The 19,390-nt window shown below is 40.0% G+C and overlaps 1 protein-coding gene across 3 annotated transcripts in view; it reads right to left on the bottom strand.

The window, feature by feature from the left end:
• Positions 1 to 19,390, bottom strand: part of MTUS2 (microtubule associated scaffold protein 2) — a 282,514-nt gene that overhangs the window by 166,799 nt on the left and 96,325 nt on the right. For all 3 annotated transcript variants that reach the window (XM_061374467.1, XM_061374468.1, XM_061374470.1), the window contains one exon: positions 711 to 3,273. In XM_061374467.1, coding sequence (XP_061230451.1) covers positions 711 to 2,981 — 2,271 coding nt within the window. In that variant the 5' untranslated portion in view covers positions 2,982 to 3,273. The remainder of the gene's footprint in view (positions 1 to 710; positions 3,274 to 19,390) is intronic.

Here is a 19,390-nt window from a genome sequence, read left to right as displayed (position 1 = left end):
AACATAAGGGCCAATCTACACACACACGATATTTTAATTTGGGTGTTTGCCAACTTTTGATTGTTGACTGTTATAAAATTTGTTATTTCAATGCTATTTCTTGGATAAATAACTGTATGTAGAATGAGGCAGGCATTAAAATACCCTCAATAACACCACGAGACACACAGAAAAAACCATAGTAATTCTTTTTTCAAAACTTTTTAAATCTTTTCCTGTACGAACTACATAATCTAACAAGAGCTCTGATAGCCCCTGGGTTTCAATACAGGAGGGAATTAGTTTATACCTCTAGTGCTCTGTCTGCAAAAACATGCCAACTTTCCCATTAAGGAGCAAAGTCTCTGTGGGCAAATTACATTAATTTCCCAAAGCTATTCTATGAGGGGAGGAAGGGAAGAATCAATTTATGCATAAATTCAAACGGCGTGTCTTTTCTTTTCCAGACATCCCTATTTATACTACCAGCAGGTGACCAGGTTGCTGGAAAACACTGGAGGAATGCAGTGACACCTTCCAGTCACAGATCAGATACCACAACAGCATCAGTGCCAGAAATGGCTAAGTAAGTTTATTTCTCATGATCACACATTGCATTGATTTAGAATTTCTTTCTTATTTGAGATATGAGAGCTAACTTCTGGCAGCAACAAGTAAGCAAATTACCACCACCCGGCATACAGAAAAGGCTCTCAAAGCTGCCTCCTTACCTCCTGCAGAAACTTCTCACTCATCGGACCGAAGTGATGGCCTGGGGGTCTAATTCCTGACACCACCAATCCAGAACTGAAGAGTCTTGGCTTCTGGAGGTCAGGTTTAAATTTATCATACAGGATGCTGGCAGACTTTGTCTCCCCTCCACTGGACGCCTTCTGCTCTGTAGAGATGGGCATGCCACACGCAGGGCTACCAAAGGGCAGCCCTGCTGGTGCAAACAAAGGGTCAAGTTGCTCTATTGAACGAGGGTTTCTCCTAATATATGTGATGATTTTAGGTCTCACAGGTTTGGGCCTCGGTATGGCAGGTTTTATCTCAATGCTTTCTTCCAGCTTTTCACTGCAGTCACTGTCCGCATCTGTTTTATCTGCAAGGGAGCCCTTGGAGTGGACCAGGATAGGTTTTGGGATGGCGCTGCTGCAAGCAGTCTTGATAGGCACTTTAGGGGATATGCTTAACAACTGTGTACTGTCAATGGGAGGTAGGACTGAGGAGGGTGACAGTTTGTCAACATGAAGTGCATAAAGGTCCTTCAAATTACTGTTTGATGGCATGGGCTGACTGTTAACATCCAGCGCTGCCACTCGGTGCACAGGAGTTGGGACACATAAAAAGGCATCATCCTTTCCTGAAATATTATATCTCTCTGGTGCTTCCTCTGGAGGATGTTTCTGTGTATTAGCTGTCTTTTTACTTGGAACTGGAAAGTTCAAGGTTTCCACGTCACTTTCATGGTTGTCAGGTTGTTGGTGTGACACTGTCTCTGCACTGCGTGCTCTGCGCTGATATGAGAGATCAGAAGCAGGCAGAGCAGCATCCTCAGTGCTTTCTTTGACTAGTGTCAGTTTGTTCTCATCAACTTTCAAGGTTTTGCTGTCAGGTAGATTAGTATTATGTGTAAGAGATATTTGTTCACCAACTGTTTCAGTGCAACCTGCATCAGCTTCATGTAAATTTTCTTTTTTTCTAGGTGTCACTTTGCCGCTGGATTTACCACTGCAGGTGAGTGAGAATATTGTTTCCACTTCTTTGTCAGGATTTTCCTCACCATCCTGACTAGTTGCCCTATTGTCACCATCATTGCTTCCTCTCCCTTCCCCACCAATATTGACATCACTTAACAACTTGTCATCAGGACTTGACAATGGATCCTCCACTTTATTACAGGTCTCTTGAAAATGGGATGCTTGAAATTTTGAAGCATAAGACCCAGAGCGTTTCTCTTCCTCCACTGATGTATTTTCGTCTTTTTGACATCCCAGGAACTCTACCAGCATAATTCTCTCAATCTTTTGTTGACATGTATTTTTATATTGCAGAGATGGTGCAGTCTTAAGCTCCATCTTTTTACTTTTATCACCCTGACTTAATTGTGCTTCTGATTTACTAGTAATTTCATTGGGCTTCACATCTGAATGTTGAGAATGAGAAGTATGCAGTGTGCTTTCAACGTTAACATTTGGTACATTTTCCGGTTTACTTAGTTTCTTGTTCCCTGAGGTAGACGGTTTGGAATAAAATACAATATTTTCCTCTGAGGTATTGTCAAGTGGATGAAACACCATCCCAACAAAATGATCTGTGGATGTTTTTTGTGATTTCTCTGTATTTCCTGTCAAATGGTGTGACGTGTCGATGGAGTCCAGTGATGCAGAAAGCAGGCGTTTACTCGACACACGGCCAACACAGTCTTTTGCAAATGCTTCAGACTGAGGAGAGAATTTACTTGGTCTTCCTAAAGAAAGCCTTTTTATTCTCTCCACCTCCACAGTCCTAGACATTTTACCCTTAGAAAAGTTCTGGGTGAGGTCAACATCACCTTTGGAAATAACTTCTAGGTTGGCATCATTTGTGTTACTTTTTAAATTGGACAGACTTTGTCCTCGGCTAATCCTAGTATGCCTTGCTATGTCCTTAGCTTCTCTGGTCCTAAAGTCTTTCCCCATTTCCTTGCTTGTGGTGGAGGGCAGCTTACTTTCCTGTACAGCAGTGTGACAGGTCCGAGAGTCTTTGAAGGTCAGAAGTTTATTCTGCTCTGTATTCAGATGAGTAACTTTCTCTGATCCTCCAGAGTGTATATTCCCACTCTCATCCATCAAATCACATTTTGTAACAGCTCCTTCAGGGGTTCTAACTTTTGTCATAATTTGGTTGGCATTGGTATCCCCCACACTCACTATGCTTTCATTATTATTTTTCATTTCACTGCGGTTGTCCTGAAGCTGAGCATAACATGACTTGTTTGGGATTAACGGAGCACTCATTTTGAAGCTTCAGGTGACTGCTTCTTTAGCAGTCTTAATCAATAAGAAAGCTGGTTTTTTCCCTATCAGGTTAACTGTTACGCATGCTTCGGTTATACGTTCTAATTACAAACTGATCAGTAGAAAACTCCTTGGCAAAAAGCTTGGAGTCTCTTGTCAGAGTCACATTTTTGTGCTGCTCAGTTGTCTTTGATGCAGCCTCTGGACCTATGATGTGCAGCAGAGAAGTTCAACGAAAGCGAAATAGATCTGTCAAGTTCCCTCTGAATGGGAGCCAGTTAATCCAGCCAATCTATGAGAAAAAAAACACCAACCCAAACAATGTTACACTGATGTCAGGAATCATGCTAGCTAAAGCACAGTTAAAATCAACAGCACTCCCAAGTACATCCCCAGGATAGATCATTTTCAAACACTCTAGATTCTGTTTCAATCACAGCTTTGCTTCCAGCAAAAATTCTTAGTGTAGCACAGCACTCTGACTTGAGAAGTCACACAGTTAAAACTGGTAAATGGTTGCTGCTTAGAAGAGTAGTTGATACTGCTTTTAAGTCACATAGATTTACAATTGGGAACAGGCATAAGTAGCTAGGGTAGGGTGGGACGCAACATTGAGGGTCTATTACACCAGGAGTGGTGTAACTGTATAGACAAGTCCACTGTATAGAAAAGACAGGACCAACTGTATAGACAAGTCATAAGTGATAAAATTCCAGCTCCATTAGGGGATTTTTAAGGGTTTCTCTCTTTGCCTTGTACAAACCACAGCCATACTTGTGCTGACACCCCACCACCTTTGACATTTATTTGCCAGACCTATAGATGCCAAGAAAGCAAAAACTACAGCTGGAGGCCTGCAAAGGAAAACTCTTTTTCTGAGAGAGCTGCACATGTTCAAATATAGAGGATTACACGCTAGACCCAATACAGTACAGCTCCTTTTGGCTCCTTCTCACCTGTGGCTCTGAAAGGCCAGATTTTGTCCTCTCTTGCTTCCACCAAGGGGAATTGTCCATCTGTGCCATGCCTAAATTCACTCTCTGAGATATTTCTTGTACAATGCTCCCACCTGTGCTGGGTCTCTAATCATGGGCTCACAGGGGCACTAATTTAAGTCCTAATTGAGTCCACTGCTCAGTCTACAGCATCTGGGTGCAAGTCTGGACCCATGTTTCTAACACCACTTGTGAGCAGGTTCTCCCATCCTTTGCATTCAGTTCAGCTCTGCTCACACCTGGCTCTCAGCTCAAACCAGTTTCTTTATATGGCACACACACATGTTGGTTGAGTCTGGATTCAGGCTCCTGGCATAGTTTTCAGCTCTTCAGCAAACAATAACTAATTAAATTAATTTATGAAACAGAACAATGTATTTAGAATTTCACTTCAACACCACAGAATCGTGCTATTATAGACAGAGCTTGAAAAGCATTATAAAACAAGAACTTTTAACTGTTTCTCTATTCTGTCCTTATTGCCAGAGAAAAAAAGAACTGAATACTTATTAAATATATGCATTACAAAGGTTTTTGGTTCATTTCTTATTGCTCCTTTCTCTTGTCTCCCCCCACAAAAAAAACCCACTACAATACGAGATTTTACATATTCAACCTGAGGTCTGGACTCTACTTTTTGCTGAATCTCTGAACACTATGGCAGTATATATAAATAAAGTGATAAATGACGATGGTCATGTACATTAAACCGCAAGTACCATATCAGGCTGATGCATTTCAAATGTACAAGGAGAGCAATACAATAATTTGCCACTTATTTTCTCCTCTACATCTCTCACCTGTCTCTAGAGCAAAGTTAATTAAGGCATTTAAGGTTATGAACATGACACTAAGAAGTTGCTGGTTTCTCTTCTTTACACTGACTGCCCCTAATATGATTAGTAGTAATGCAAATGAAGATAGTTTTGAAGAAAAAAAACATTGTGGAAATACCTGTATCCTTTGAAAGCATCTTCATATACACTGTGTTGAGACAGACCATGCTTGTATGCTTCAGGGACCAGACCAAATAATTTGGTTGAATGTTGCTGGTACAAGCTGATCAACATGAGACTCAGGAAAGACCTGTCCCCTTTCAGGTACAGGGCACTGCACAACCTCAGTACACTGCCAGTTGAGATTATGTTCTTAAAGCAGCCAATGCTGGCCAGAGACATAGACTTCAAATGTGTGTGTGATTATGACAATAAAATACTATCTAGGTAGAGATTATTCTCAGACAGTGTTAGCATTACTCCTGTGCTTTCTCCAGAGACAGTGAGAAGGGATGTTCACTTTGGAGAGGTGGTTCATCTTGTGCTAACATCTTTCAGGGTGGGTCCTATGCACCTGACCTTCCAAATTCATCTGTTCCGGTGACATGCAGTCTCAGATTAATGATCTCATGGACTTGGATAATTGGTTACATCCTTACAAATAGCATCCATACAATTGCCAAAAAATATTTTCTTTTTCCACAGTGTTTAGCTCTGTAATCTGTTTTACAATTGTCGCTACAATAAGCACACAGAATAATGGTTCCATGTTTGAAATAATACAAGACTCCATTCTGCCATAAAACAGACAGCACAGGACCCCTGCTAAATTAGTGCAAAAATAAAATCAAACATGTCTGTCAATTAATACCTGATTAACCCTCTTTTCCCTGTTAAGGAATACAAGCTTTTGGGTTTGGTTCAATCAATATGATAAAGACATACTGTAGTAGGCACATTTGGGAGTAAGACACACGGTTTTGTGTTAAGTTTGGTACCTTAGAAGATTTGATCAGTCTTCTATTTAAATAGCTTCTATTTAAAAAGCTTTGGCTTGGATTTTCTGCAGGATAGTTTATTTTATGTGGCACTGTCCAGGCTCAACTTCTCTATGCTCTTTGGAGTCAGTGAGATGAAAAGACTCAGCTGTGCTTGGGTTCTGCTGGCTCTTCTCTATTTTTTTATTACTCATCTCACTTGACTGATGTTGGCTGACATACACACATCTAAAGTCACTGCCTGATGTGCAGGAATGCTCTGAGATGAGAGAGATATGAACCTCCCTAACTCTCCAGATGCCCTCTTCAGCGCAGGAGCTGGGCGTAAGAGAAGACTTGATCCCAGCAATTGCAACACCTCATCACTTGGCAACATCTCACTGGAGACCCTGGAGAAGAAATATGACTGCAAGTCTTAATGATTGAACTTGGTGTATGTACCAAGTTACCCTGATATGGGTAAATATTTCTTGATACTTTGTAGTGTAAAAGTGCTCCCTCTGAATTGTTGAGAGTGGAAAATCAGGTCATAGCTCCCCATGTCCCAGCATCTTGGCAGGATGCAATAACTGTATTCATGAAAAAACATTATTAAAGTGACATGAACATCCTAGACAATAGAATAAAACTGTATCTACCAGGCTGTGATTAGATATGATCCCACAGGGGAAGAAAAGTTCAAGGAGCCAGAAACATAACTAAATACTTTTAACTTTAGTAGTATCAGTTTCTTTCTGTCTCCTAAGAGCATTTCTTCTCAACCTGAAACCATTTAATGATGATCTAGGAATTAGTCTACAAGAGTTTCCATCTGCTACTGCAATTCCTCCACTACACCCTGGTCCATCCTAAGATGCATTTGGCCAGCAGATCCTCACCTGGAGACACCAGGGAGAAGGTGAAGCTGAGCTGGATGATTTCTGCTGCAAGGCACACAGCACAGACTGCATCAGCAGAGCTCAAGTTTGTAAAACATAGCTGGCTGGGAAAAGAAAGCAGCAGCCTGCTTTTAAATAGTAACAGCAGTGTTTCTTGGGTAAACAAGCAGTATAAAATACCGTTGCCTTCAGTAGGCACCGAATAAAAGAAAAATGGTAAAGCATTACCATGTTATTGTCTGACCTATTTGCTTTCAATTTGCTACAAAAATAGAACAGTAATAACTATGAGAAATGCAAAGGAATTATCAAAGCACATGGAAAAATAAAACTGGAAATAAAGAAATAAAATCTGAAACATGTTGAGAAGTTTGGCTCTGTATAAACATTTCCAAATGCAGGCTGGCACAGCTGCTTACCCATCTTGGTACTGAAAGTCTAAAACCAGAATATTTACAGCAAGATATGCTAGAACTATCTGGTTGTACTGGTAACACTCTGCACAGCTTAGTCTGACTGTTCTTTCAGTACAGAGGTAAATGCTCTTGACTCAGTGGTGCAGTAGGTTGTCCTGCCCAGGGATGAGGATCACACAGACATTCAGCTCCCTGTGGGGACTTGCAGATCAGCCACTTAGTCGTGACTCTGAGAGGAGTCATGGGGTGTGATGGGGTGTTTATTATCCCAGACGGTCGCTACGACTGCTTGATCACAACTCATCTGAAAACATGAAGTGAGAAGTCTCCAGTCATTTCCCTTGAAGACTATCCTGGTCATGAGCTCCAAGTTCACAAATCCCTGTAACATCCAGGACAACAGCTGAACACAGGCTCCAGGTCTGCTGCCCTCCACACTAGCAGCACAGATTTGAACAGGACGAGCACCTTTGACTGCATTACGTCACCCACAGATAAACTCCTGCAAAAACAGACCCCAAGAAAGACATCTTGCTCCACAGGAAAGACACTCCTACTCTGCCAAATGAAGTGATGGAGGGAGATGGATGAGCACACACGAGGAATATACTTGTTTGAGGTGGGAAACAGATGCTGCTTTTACAGTTACTACAGAAAACTGGCATGAACAGCAGCCTCCTGAGATGCACAGTTGTCCTGAAAAATGCCGCTGGGGAGAACTGGCAAACCCACCACAGCCTTGCTGAGGCCTTCTCTGGGAGACGAGATACCACTGCTTCTAATGCCAGGGCTACAGGCTGCCAAGAACTGAGCCCCACTGATGAAACACTTACAGAACTGGAAGGGAAGGAGGTGGGAATATTTTCTTGAGAAGCCCAAATCATCACAAAGAACTACCTCTAACAGTGATGGAAGTGGAAAACCGATACTAGGGTGTTAAAAAAAGAAGCCAATAAACCTCTTGGAGTGTGTAACATAGAATTGGAATTAATTAAAAATGGTGGAGAAGCGCTCACCCAGGCGTGTGATAATTTTGTTAATGTGATTTGGAAGGCTGAGAACTAAGATTTGGACACACTCCCCGATGGCTTCTATTCATAATGAAGCAGACCCAGCTGTTTGGGGAAATTACAGCATAATCTCATCATTGGCAGATCCTATGGAAACGTTGCTGTATGGCACGAAGAGAACAGTACTTCAGATAGACAACTTTCTGCCTGATGAGCAATTAAAACATCGACAGAGAAAAGAAATGGTGGAGAAAATGCTAAATTTTTACACACTGGAAAATGATAGGAAAGTGTTTCTTATTTGTAAAATTGAAAAAAATCTGGAAACATCAGAGGCTTTTGTACAGTTTGATTTAGTAGCATTTCCAGAGTCTTAGAGGTTTAGTGGGTTTAACACCTTTACAGTCAATAATTTTCAGTATTTTTATATTTCTCTGTATATTTTATATATATTATATATACTTATATATATTCCTAGTTAGAGCTTTCATTATTGCTATTCTTTCATTATTACTTATATTTATATATAGTTACAAAAACTAGATATAAAATAGTTAATGCTTTATTATGCCAAAGAATTTTTTTCGGTTATTTTGTTTTTATTCACAACCAAGAAAGGTTTTAGTTTAGCCAAATTATGAATGAATTTATTTATTAATCTAATTTATTTTATCAAAATGATTACAAACAAAACAGATTTTAAACGTTTGCCATATTTAGCTTAAAAATTTTCTAAATCAAACTTTTTTCATTTTAAAGTTCCAAATAGTATTTCAGATCAAACATACTTCATGTTGTCATTTAAAGCTTTTTAAATGGCAAGTCAGGTGACACAGAAAGTTTGCCGCTTCTACTCCACTTAGCATTTAATTTTCCTAAATAACAGAGAGATATGAAGCTCAGCCAAGGACCCTGATTCTTACTTTTGTTAGGCCTATAAGGAGACATTTCTTTTTCACTTTTTTCCTTGGGACAAATTTCCCCTTTACTAGCAGTTGCTATATCCCATGAAGGACATTGCACACACCAAATGTGCCAGGTAGGGCCATATACCCACATGGCTGCTCACCAAGCTCCTGAGCTCATGAAAACCAAGCCACTGATGAAAGAGGCAGGAACGTAGCTGCAGGAGAACTGATAAGGATTCAACCCAGGTCCTTCCCATCACCAGAATCCACCAGAAAGCACCCAAATCAGAGTACAGCCTCATCCTCTACGTCCTGTGTGCTTGCTCTCTTCACTTTCTTTTCCCAGGGATTTTTGGGGTGAAGGCTGCAGTAATTTCCTTATACAACATACCTAAGAGATCCCTAGGAAGCATCACAATTCCCTGTTTGATGGAAATCACAGCCTCATGCATCACTCCCAAAAAGGAAAACCAAAATTGAAGGTGCTAAAGCAGGGCTGTCCACTGATTTTCCAAGGAATGAGAAGTGGCAGCATCACTCTATGACCCGAATCAGGTACCAGCATGAGACCCTAGCCCTGGAATTTGCTATAGCTCCTGGCAGTATCATGATGTGTAACTGGCTTAAAAGTGCAACTTTCCTTGCTGAATAAAAAAAAACAAAACAGAAAAGATGATCCATATTAGAAGCTACATTGCTATATGTAGCTAATTGCTACATATGGCAACTGGAGGACAGCAACACAGCAGGAAGAGCAAAGGGGTTGCACTGTTTTTCCTTTGGCTAAATAACCCTTTTCAGCACCACAGTGTTTTATCTCACTGTGCTGCATCTCACAGCAGGGCCTGTGAATGAGAAACATGGCACAGGAAACAGCTATGACCACGTGGAACTGCTGTTGTCTAAAGAAACCTCTGGCCACTTGGTTTCCCCGGGGGAGAGATCCACACCTTTTCTTGTGATGGCAGTGGCAAAGGCAATGTAAAGAGCAGAAATCGTTGTACACCTCCTTAATTTACCTCCAGTTACACTGTGGGTTTTAGTACACCTCCATGCAAACAGATGAAAATCCTTCCCAGATAATGTATATAAATTATTTCCTTTTCATAAGAAGCTTTTAAATGTTTGGGGTTTGGGGTTGCTTGGGGTGTTTTTTTTGGTGAAAACTGCAGTTTGTAACACAAATCTGCAGAGCTACCCTAATAATTTATCACCTGTTGAGGGCTGAATTCCCAAAGCACATTATGTGGAAAGGATCCTGCTGACTGCCATTTCAAAGAAGTACAGGATTTGGGATTAAAGATTCTCATTATCAAAACTGACAAATTATTTTAATTATTAACATCAATCAAGTCTCTACAAAGCACAAGCCTTAATAGTTGTTTCTCAAGACTTCTTTTTTAACATTTCCATTTGCTTTCAAATGTTCACTGTTGGATAAGACAACCCACTTTGATATAAGCAATCCTATTAATTGGATCCCCCCTCAGAAGGCAGAAGTCTCACATCGTATTAGCAATGGCAACAAGGAAGCTGATTTGATAAACATGGCAACTTATCTTGAACAAATGTCTGGTTTTATTTGAATTCCAGATAAATATACCTGGCTGAATGTATAGGAACAGCTCATACTTTCTGAGGCACAACGCTATTTAATTCAGGACTTCAAAGCAAAACAACAGCAGAACCTCAGAGAAAGCTACTGTGAAGAGAAATGGTGTTAGAAGAGAGCATCCTGGCTGTTTAAGTAGTAAGAGCTGGTAAATCAAGCAAGGCAAGACCTCAGCCCAGGGTTCAGTTCACACATCTATAATGCCACAGCAGCAAGCAAAACACAGGCAGTATGAGAAAACCTTCACTCAAAAGCCCAAAGGAAGGAAATTTATCACTGATCAGCTCAAGGCACCATAGAGAAAATGCAAATGGCAAGAAAGTAAGCAGTAAAGAAGTTTTCTCGGAAGAAAGTATAGTGAAGGCAAAAACTGATGCCTCCCAAACAAGTGGAAACAAACAGAAGGAAAATGATGCTTCAAACCAAGTCAATGATGCCACAGCTCAGCCCACCTGTTCTGTATGGACATATACTCCAGGGCTGACCTCAAACACAGAGAATGAGGACAGCCCTCCTCACTCTTCCTTTTGCCCCTGGATGCTAGCAGGGCCACCATGGATGCACCACTTCACCACTTGGCACTCTTGGGCACAGTGCCATTGATGGCTTGGCTTCGCAAGAGAAGATTTGGGAAAGGCTTTACCCACGCTTATGACAAGCATGATGACTAAGGGCAATGTAGGATAGGCAAATCTGGTTGGAAAAGGCTGTTTGGGTATTCAGGATGTTTCCGAACAGGACTGTCATCTCCTGGGACAATCTCGAGTGACCAATGTCCTGAACTGCCTGCACGCAAGGTTGGATCTGCAGCTTCCAGTGCACCTTGTCACCCTACAGTACCATTAATGTAAATAGGACATACTAGTGAAGGTAAGAGAGGCACCATTAGGTCCTGTTCTACTCTGTCAGAACAGAGAGAGCAGCAAAGAAATCCTGCCCTTCCTTTCCAAGCACCTTCATCCTGCAGAGCCCAGCCAGCATCTTACTATGTCCCTCTCTATCCAAAAACATTTATCCAGCTGCAATTTGTCATAAAATCTACAACAGCTGGACACTGGATGTTCTGGGCCCCAAAACACTGCTTAATTTATTTCTGTACAGCACAAAGTCCTGGTTGTGAAATGTTTCCAAAATGATCATTGTCTTGGGGTTTTTCTTTTTTGCTAAGACTGCTAAATCTTTCCTGCCTTCCAAAAAAACATCTGGGAGACAGAAAAACAAATATATTTAGTTCTAACACTCAAACATGAAAAAAGTTCATAAATTTGCTTCCTATTGAGCAAAACCCGGAAACTCAGAAGCTTTGTCTACTCCAGCAAATTTAACCACTGCTGATAAAGCAGTTAGAAGTGGTACTGAACTCAGTTTAACTTCAAGTAGAACCAAGGGTAAACTGTCTTTCTACATAATTTTCTGAATTCTATTAAATTCAACATTAGGTAAATGTGTCAGTTCTTAACTGGATACTTAAACATGAATGCAAGACCCTAATTTTAGATCACTAGGTTTGCACATTTCAGTTTGAACTACTATCAGCTCTGTAACACTGTCAAACTTTAAAAAACATTACTACAGTCAAACATTTAGAAGCTTTACTGCACATACACAGAGGAAACCCATCAGAACAACTAAAGCAAATATAAAGCATTTTCAGGAATTCTGCCCATTTGCCTTAACTCCAGTGAAAACCATCTTCTGCAAAATCATCTACATTCCTAAAATATTTTTTCTTCTGATTTGAGACCTAAGAGAGGGGGAAGACACTGTCAGTTTGTTTTAAAAAACAGTGGCAAGATGAAAACTGTGGTAAAACCCAGTCTAGACTCTGGACTAAATGACCCGGGTTACACCAGTTACAATGACCAACTGAAGGGCATAAATCTCAGTGTGATTTTATTCACAGTTGTACTTTCCTACCAGGTTCTGTACAGTACATGAAGCAGGATTCCAGGTGTAATTCTGGCTGTTAGGAAGGCAGCAGAACATGTACAATTATTCCACTCAAGCCACTTTGAGAATGCAGAAGTTCAGACACCATGCTGACTGCCACGCACCACATGTCTGTGATGGCTGGGGACTCATCAAGGACAAACTGACAAGGAAGCTCTCACTTAAAAGCACACAAGGCAGAATGCAAAATCTTGTTATACAGAAAGGTCAAGCACAACAACTAATACATTACTTGCCCGCAGCTACTGATTCTGAAAGTGTACTACAAGTGCCTCACAGTGACCGCTGCTCTGTACAGAGTTACATTTGTTCTGCTTAAAAAATATTCGGATATAGTGCTCAAAACATTTGCAGCAACTGCCTGTTGAAGATTGCATCCCTATTTTCATAAATTAACAGAAATCTGGTTCAGTTTTATCACTCTATCACCTTTTTATTTACCCTGCATTTTATCACTTCGCATTCCTTACATGTATGAAGTAAGAAATACTTTTATTGTGAACTTCAGGAGGTTTTTCCCTATTGTATTTTTCAACAGCAAATTTATATACAATAAAAAGATAGAATTTAAGAGCTTTATGAGCATATATTTTTATATATATTCTTTATTAGCACTCACAATTGTGCATCAGGCATCTTCTGTATGTATCAGATACAGATCAACTAGATGAAAACTGGCAAGCACTCACCCCTTCAGCCCAAAGAGAAAGGGATGTTTCTTTCAAGTTGCATGTCTCAAATTAGAGTAGTCCCACTCACTGCTTAACCCCAGCTGTACAATTTTCTTCCTTCCTTCTGAAGCTGGGAAGAGGTTCAGACTTCACAGCATGGCCTTAAGACCAGTTGGGCTTTCAGGCAAAACACAGAAAGTAACATCCAAGAATGGGCACTGCAAAGGAAGTATGTGCAAATTCCCTTTCTTCTTTCTCCAGTTTGACGGTGTCTGTAAAATGAAGGGAAAAGGATGTAGTCTCCTAAGGGACTCCTCAAGACTTTCCAGCTTTGCTGGTGGAGCTGGTTGGAGGACAAACCCTGGTGAAGGACAAGCTGGACATGAGTCAGCAGTGTGTCCTTGGAGCAGTGAAGGCTAACCATGTACTGAGCTGGATCAGCAGGAGAGTAGCCAGCAGGTTCAGAAGTGATGCATTCCTCTGCTTGGCATTAATGAAGCATTTGAAACTGTCTCCAGGTGTGGGGTCTTATTATTCTGACACTGGAGAGGAGCCAGAGAAGGGCCACCAACATGACTACAGATCTGGAGAACATGATGCACAAATTGTAGCTGAAGGGATCTGGCTTAGCTCAGCCTGGAAGAGAGGAGCATGGCGGAGATCTAGTAGCTGTTCTCAACTACCTATAAAGGTGATAGAGAAAATGGAGGCAGACTCATCTCATAGGTACCCAGCCAAATGAAAAGAAACAAAAAGAATAAGTTTTGAACATAAGGCAAAAAAAAAAAAGAAGTCATGAGAGGTCTGGAGCAGTGGTACAGGTCACACAGAGGGATTATATGATCTCCATCCCTGGACATGTTCAAAATTTGGCTCAAGAAGGCCCTGAGCAACCTGACCTAATAGGGAAATTGGTTCAACTGTTAGCAGGTCTTGGACTAGGTGTCCTCCAGAAAGCATTCCTCACCAAACTATTCATCAAATTAGTATGAGTGCAACAGCAACAGCTTCACAGGAAGAGAAACCAAGGACAATTTAATGACACAGTGCTGGAAATGTCACTGAACAAGACAGAGTGCAGGCCTAAGAGCCTGAAATGACTATTTGTATCTCCAACACAGTGCATTTTACCTAAATTAGTACCCAGAAACCATAGTAGTCATCATTTGCTCAGTACTCCAAGAATGAAGCAAGAACCACCCATAACGTAAAACTACTTTGTTAAGAGCTTGGCTCTTGGGTTAGGAGCAGGGATAATGCTGGAGCAGCCATGGACATGGCAGAGACATGGTAGCTAACATTTACCAGTGAGTTATGGTAGTTCAGGTAAAAGTGGCAGGCACATGCCCCCAGCAAAGAGAAGGATTCAATTCATGCCACAATACTTATTTTTAACTCTATTGAGGTGTAGGCTGTCTCTGTCTGTCCTGGCTAGGGCATATAACAGTGTGGCCATGGTTAGATGACATAAAGAAAGGATACAAAAGGAATGGGAACCCTCTAGAAATCTACTCAGTGCAGGTAAATTAGTGCCACACTGTCAGTGAGCCAAAACTCAGAAGATCACTCAAACACACATCTACTGTATTTATATATTAACCTAACTATTTATTGTAAAAGCACTTAGGAATGGCTATCAGTCCCAGAATTCTGCTAACACCTCTGGGAAGAGAACTGAAGGTAAAAATGTCTCCTTACTCTAAATGTCAGCCTTCCAGAACCTGGTATGTGAATCCTATGCTAAGATCTTTCTTCATTAAAAAGTGTCAGAGAAGCAGGATAAGAAATTCCTTCCATTTCACATCTGTGACATCTTTGTCAGTGTATTATTCCTGATAGAAAATTATGGTGCCCATTTCCTTCAATATGCTAAATTAATCATTCTCCTAGTGACATACAGACAAGAGTAGGTTCAATTGCTCACATTAACCTGTGCACAGCAAGTAAAATTTTAGACAAAATTATGTAAAATATTCTTTTATTTTACCTGATTCAACAGCATTTTGCTTTAATTAAACTCTAGATTCTAATTCTATTAGAATCACAAATTCCGTATTATAAGGGAAATTATATGTTGCTGGAAGGGAAGTCATTTCTAGGAGAAAAACAAGCAGAAAATCAAAAAGAACTGAAGAAATAAATCAGACCATTTCAAGCTGTAAGAAGGAGAAAAATTAATACTCCAACCATATCTACCACTTGCAACATGCATTTCTTAATCTGAATAAATAAGTAATAATATAGCAAACAGTAGAACAATGACTAATACAGCAAGAGTACATAGCTGGAAATGGCCAGACTTTGTTGTAACCAGCAGCAGGACCAGTTACACCGTGTCTGCCCTTTTCCCCATCACTTATTGTTATACCATTGAAACTACAGGAATGATCTTCATGACAAAGAACTTCCCAATAATGCCAATATAAAATCTACTTTCAGGAGGTCAATGAGACTGCACCTTCTATTTTCCCAAAATAAAGTAGTCTCAATGATTCAAAGTTTCAGTTTGGTTCTTTCAGCCTCATGATCCATGGTGAGCCAGTAGCCATGTAGTCAGTAATATTCACTCATTGTGACCAATTGGAAAGATACTGTAGACATTTGGAAGCAGTCATAAAAAGATTTGGCACTGGAAAAAAATGGACACCAATTTACCCATGTGTTCTCAGAGAACTACAGAAGGAACATATAGTCTATCTGATATGTTGTATTAACTGTACCTTTAAATACATTTTGAGCACTATTAATATGCATAAAAGCTGGTTTGAGTGTTAGCAGATTGTAATACAACTCCTGGAAATAGAAATGTTATACTAACAGGAAAAACAAAGGTTAGTTTTGCTAGAAACTGGAAAGATCTGCACCTCACGTGCAGCTTTGAGCATGCCAATGTTTGGAAGCTCAGTAAGAAATAAGAGGACATCAAGAAAAAAGCAAGATTAATGATTAACAGGATAGCAGTGTCCCATAATTAACTGCTACATACCAGTAAGGTACTTAATCAAACACTGAACTTAGATTTCATGGAACTATCACTGGATGTTTTTAAGAACATTTTAGACAACCTCCTCTTCAAAATGATGTGAGTCTAGACTACCTTGCCTTGAAGAAGAGGAATGGATAATGTGACCTTTGTCCCAGTCTTATTTTCAAAGTCATCTATGAAACATTGGGAAAAAAACAATAAAAGTAAGTAATATACACAACATAGATAAATAATGACTATGAGAACTATAAACTCCTGTCCAGCAAATGTTTCCATGCACGCTGAACTTTATTATCTTCAGTCATCTGACAGATGTCAAGGGGATGACTCAGAACAGTAAAATTATGCACATGCCAAAGTGTTTGCACTACGAATGCAGCAACTCTCACTTCTGTACAGCATGAGGAACGACAACTGTTCACACTTCTATGTTGCCTGCATGAGAGCTTCCAAAGCAAAATAATTAATGTCCAGAAACATCTGGCTAGTGAAGAGCTTTGTTAGTTTTTACAAGAAACACTTGTAGGGTTTTGGACATAGAAAAGGTGATTGGGCAATGAAGCAGTAAGCTTTGTAATGCTCTTGTACATTCACTTGGAGTGTATGGAGATGAAATAATAAGGATGATTTAGTATCAGAAGCTCCCACTGGTGAAGTCAGGATGTCTTGACACCAAATGTTTTAGAATACTTGCACATTCTCACCATGGGCATCACCAGCAGAGATAGATGTCGTTATCTTACTCTGCTCAGCTCTTGTCAGGCCACACCTGGAAGACTGTGTTCTGTTTTTGTCTCCACTATACAAAAAATATGTGGACAGACTGTAGAGGGCCCAGAGAAGGGCCACAGAAATTATCAAGGGGCTGGGAAGCTCTCTGTAGAAGGAAAGACTGAAAGAACTGGGTTTGATTACCTTTGAGAAGAGAAGGTTCAGGGAAAACCTTATCACCAGTATATAACGGGTGGCTAGAAAGAAGATGGAGACTACCTCTTTACTAGGAGTCACGAGGAAAAGATGAAGGGTAATGCATATTAAGTTACTCCAGGGGAGTTTCTGGCTGAGCACAAGAGGATAATTTTTCATAGTGAGAACAGTCAGCTGTTGGAATGATTTTCCCAGGGCAGTGGTGGATTCTCCAACATTGGACACTTTAAAGATTCAGGTGGACATGCTGCTAAGCCATCATTTCTAGACCATTCTTTCACGAGGAAAGGTTGATGATGATGATCCTTGAGGTCCCTTCCAACCTGGTATTCTATGATCTCTAAAGAGACCTTAATGTTGTCAGTCTTGAAGTGTCCTTGTGCAATATTACAGAATACATTTACATAGTTAACAAATAGATGGGTCAATGTGATGATTTGGGGCTATAAATCCAACTGTTTACATGCTTTTTTCTGGGGTTGTTTTCCAGGATGGGATCTCTGAGAGCTGTTCTCTCCTTTGTCAAAGCAAAGACAGCACATGTGATGACAGAGTGCTAGGGATCTTGTTGGAATGCTTACACAAAAGGAGAGATAAAGACTGTTATGTCACACCTGATTTCTCTACCAGACTAATATGCATTATGTCAAATAACCACTTTAATAACCTTTATGTAATTGCTTAGAGGATTGAATCTGAAAAAAGAAATAGCAGCTAAATTGGCCTGTCTAACATACAGTACTCCTAAAGTAACATTATTAGTGGTAACAAAATGAAAATGAGAAAGGGAAAATTAAAGTTAAATGAGCACTTCTCCTGCTGCGACTCAATTCTGCACCATGAGAATTACTAGGGGCATTTTTAGTGCCTCAAAATACAAGACCAAGCCTGGTGCTTTCATCATTAAAAACTGATTAAAAGAGAGCACTGAAAAATAAACATTTGGAAACCATCGCCTTCACACTACAGAAAGGATTAGATATGGAAAAATTAGTGGCTTGTTCATTTAGTCTCATTGTTTACTTACAGTAACTCATATGAGGCAATAAGTGAACATCAATATCCAAAAGCACAGTGAAAGAAAGAAAATATCTACTTGCCACACTAAAGAAGCAGGGTGCCTCTTGGGTATTCTACCTTTCTGAAAATGAGTTATCTTTTGAGAAAGTTTCCACTGGTTAACTGACAGTGATGGCAGTAAATACAAAACAAGAACTGCAAGAGTGCATTTTTAATAACTCTGTGGTTTGTCTTCTTTTACTTGGTAAACTGTCTAAATACCATTGTGGCATTATATTAAACTGTCTCACAAGGACTTAATCTGTTAATGTATTATTGCTGGCCTTGAAAAAAAACATAAAGAAGACTTATTTATAAATAGCTTCTCTGTGTTCAGTTTATTACTATCTTATTCTTCCAAGGAAGGCTGTTGCCAAAAACCATACACCAGTATCATTTGGTAAACTTCTTGTAGTGTTATCTGATCTTCAGAGACATTAAATCTGTCCTGCAAATACATATTCAACAACTTATTAGAAGTGGAATCTGTTGCCTATTACACAAATACAATAAGGATGATAAGACATCCTGTAACAGCTGTTGAGGAGCTATTTTCCTATAATTCACTCAGTGCAAGCAACGTAAATGCAGCTGAGATATTCCTAGTGAAAAACCTTGGAAAAGCTGCTAACAGAAGTCACTGCACACAATCGTTAGCCATGCTGCTATTTTTCAAATACATTTTCCCACCTTTACCTTCATCGCACCAGATCTGCATCTTACACTAACTATGGGCTGCATTTTAAAAGGGACAGCTTATGTAAGAATTTTAGCATGTGAATTGCTATACACCTGGTAATTTCAGAAGTAAGGAACAGTCATGTGAAAGGTTTTATTCCCTTGTTTGCACATAACGTTAAGTTTAAGCGGCTAAAATACAATTTCAGGAATGACGCCCTACATGGTAAATTTCAGCCTAGAGTTATTTTTTTTTTAATGAAAAGACAGAGATAGACCCTTCACTGTACAATGGCTGTGGGCATTCTCATAATGCAAAAGCAGGAAATTACAAGCTGTGGGGACACTTCTGCAGATCTTGAATCCTTGCAAAACCTACCCAAGGCCTTCATTACTTCCTCTGTAGCACCTGTATGCCTAATCGTGTTTCAACTTGCATCTTGTTTCCTTCCTCTCCCATAGTCTTGACATCTAATATTCTGTTCAAAGCACAAACAAACAGAAAAAGTGCAAAGCATCATCCAGAGGTAACAAGCCCCTTCAGA

The sequence above is a fragment of the Neopsephotus bourkii genome, unplaced genomic scaffold, assembly GCF_033783945.1.
Source record: "Neopsephotus bourkii isolate Nb327-2 ecotype Australia unplaced genomic scaffold, CSIRO-AGI_Nbou_v1 NB_1638, whole genome shotgun sequence".
Classification (NCBI taxonomy): domain Eukaryota; kingdom Metazoa; phylum Chordata; class Aves; order Psittaciformes; family Psittacidae; genus Neopsephotus; species Neopsephotus bourkii.
This window is presented reverse-complemented; position numbering and strand designations above follow the sequence as displayed.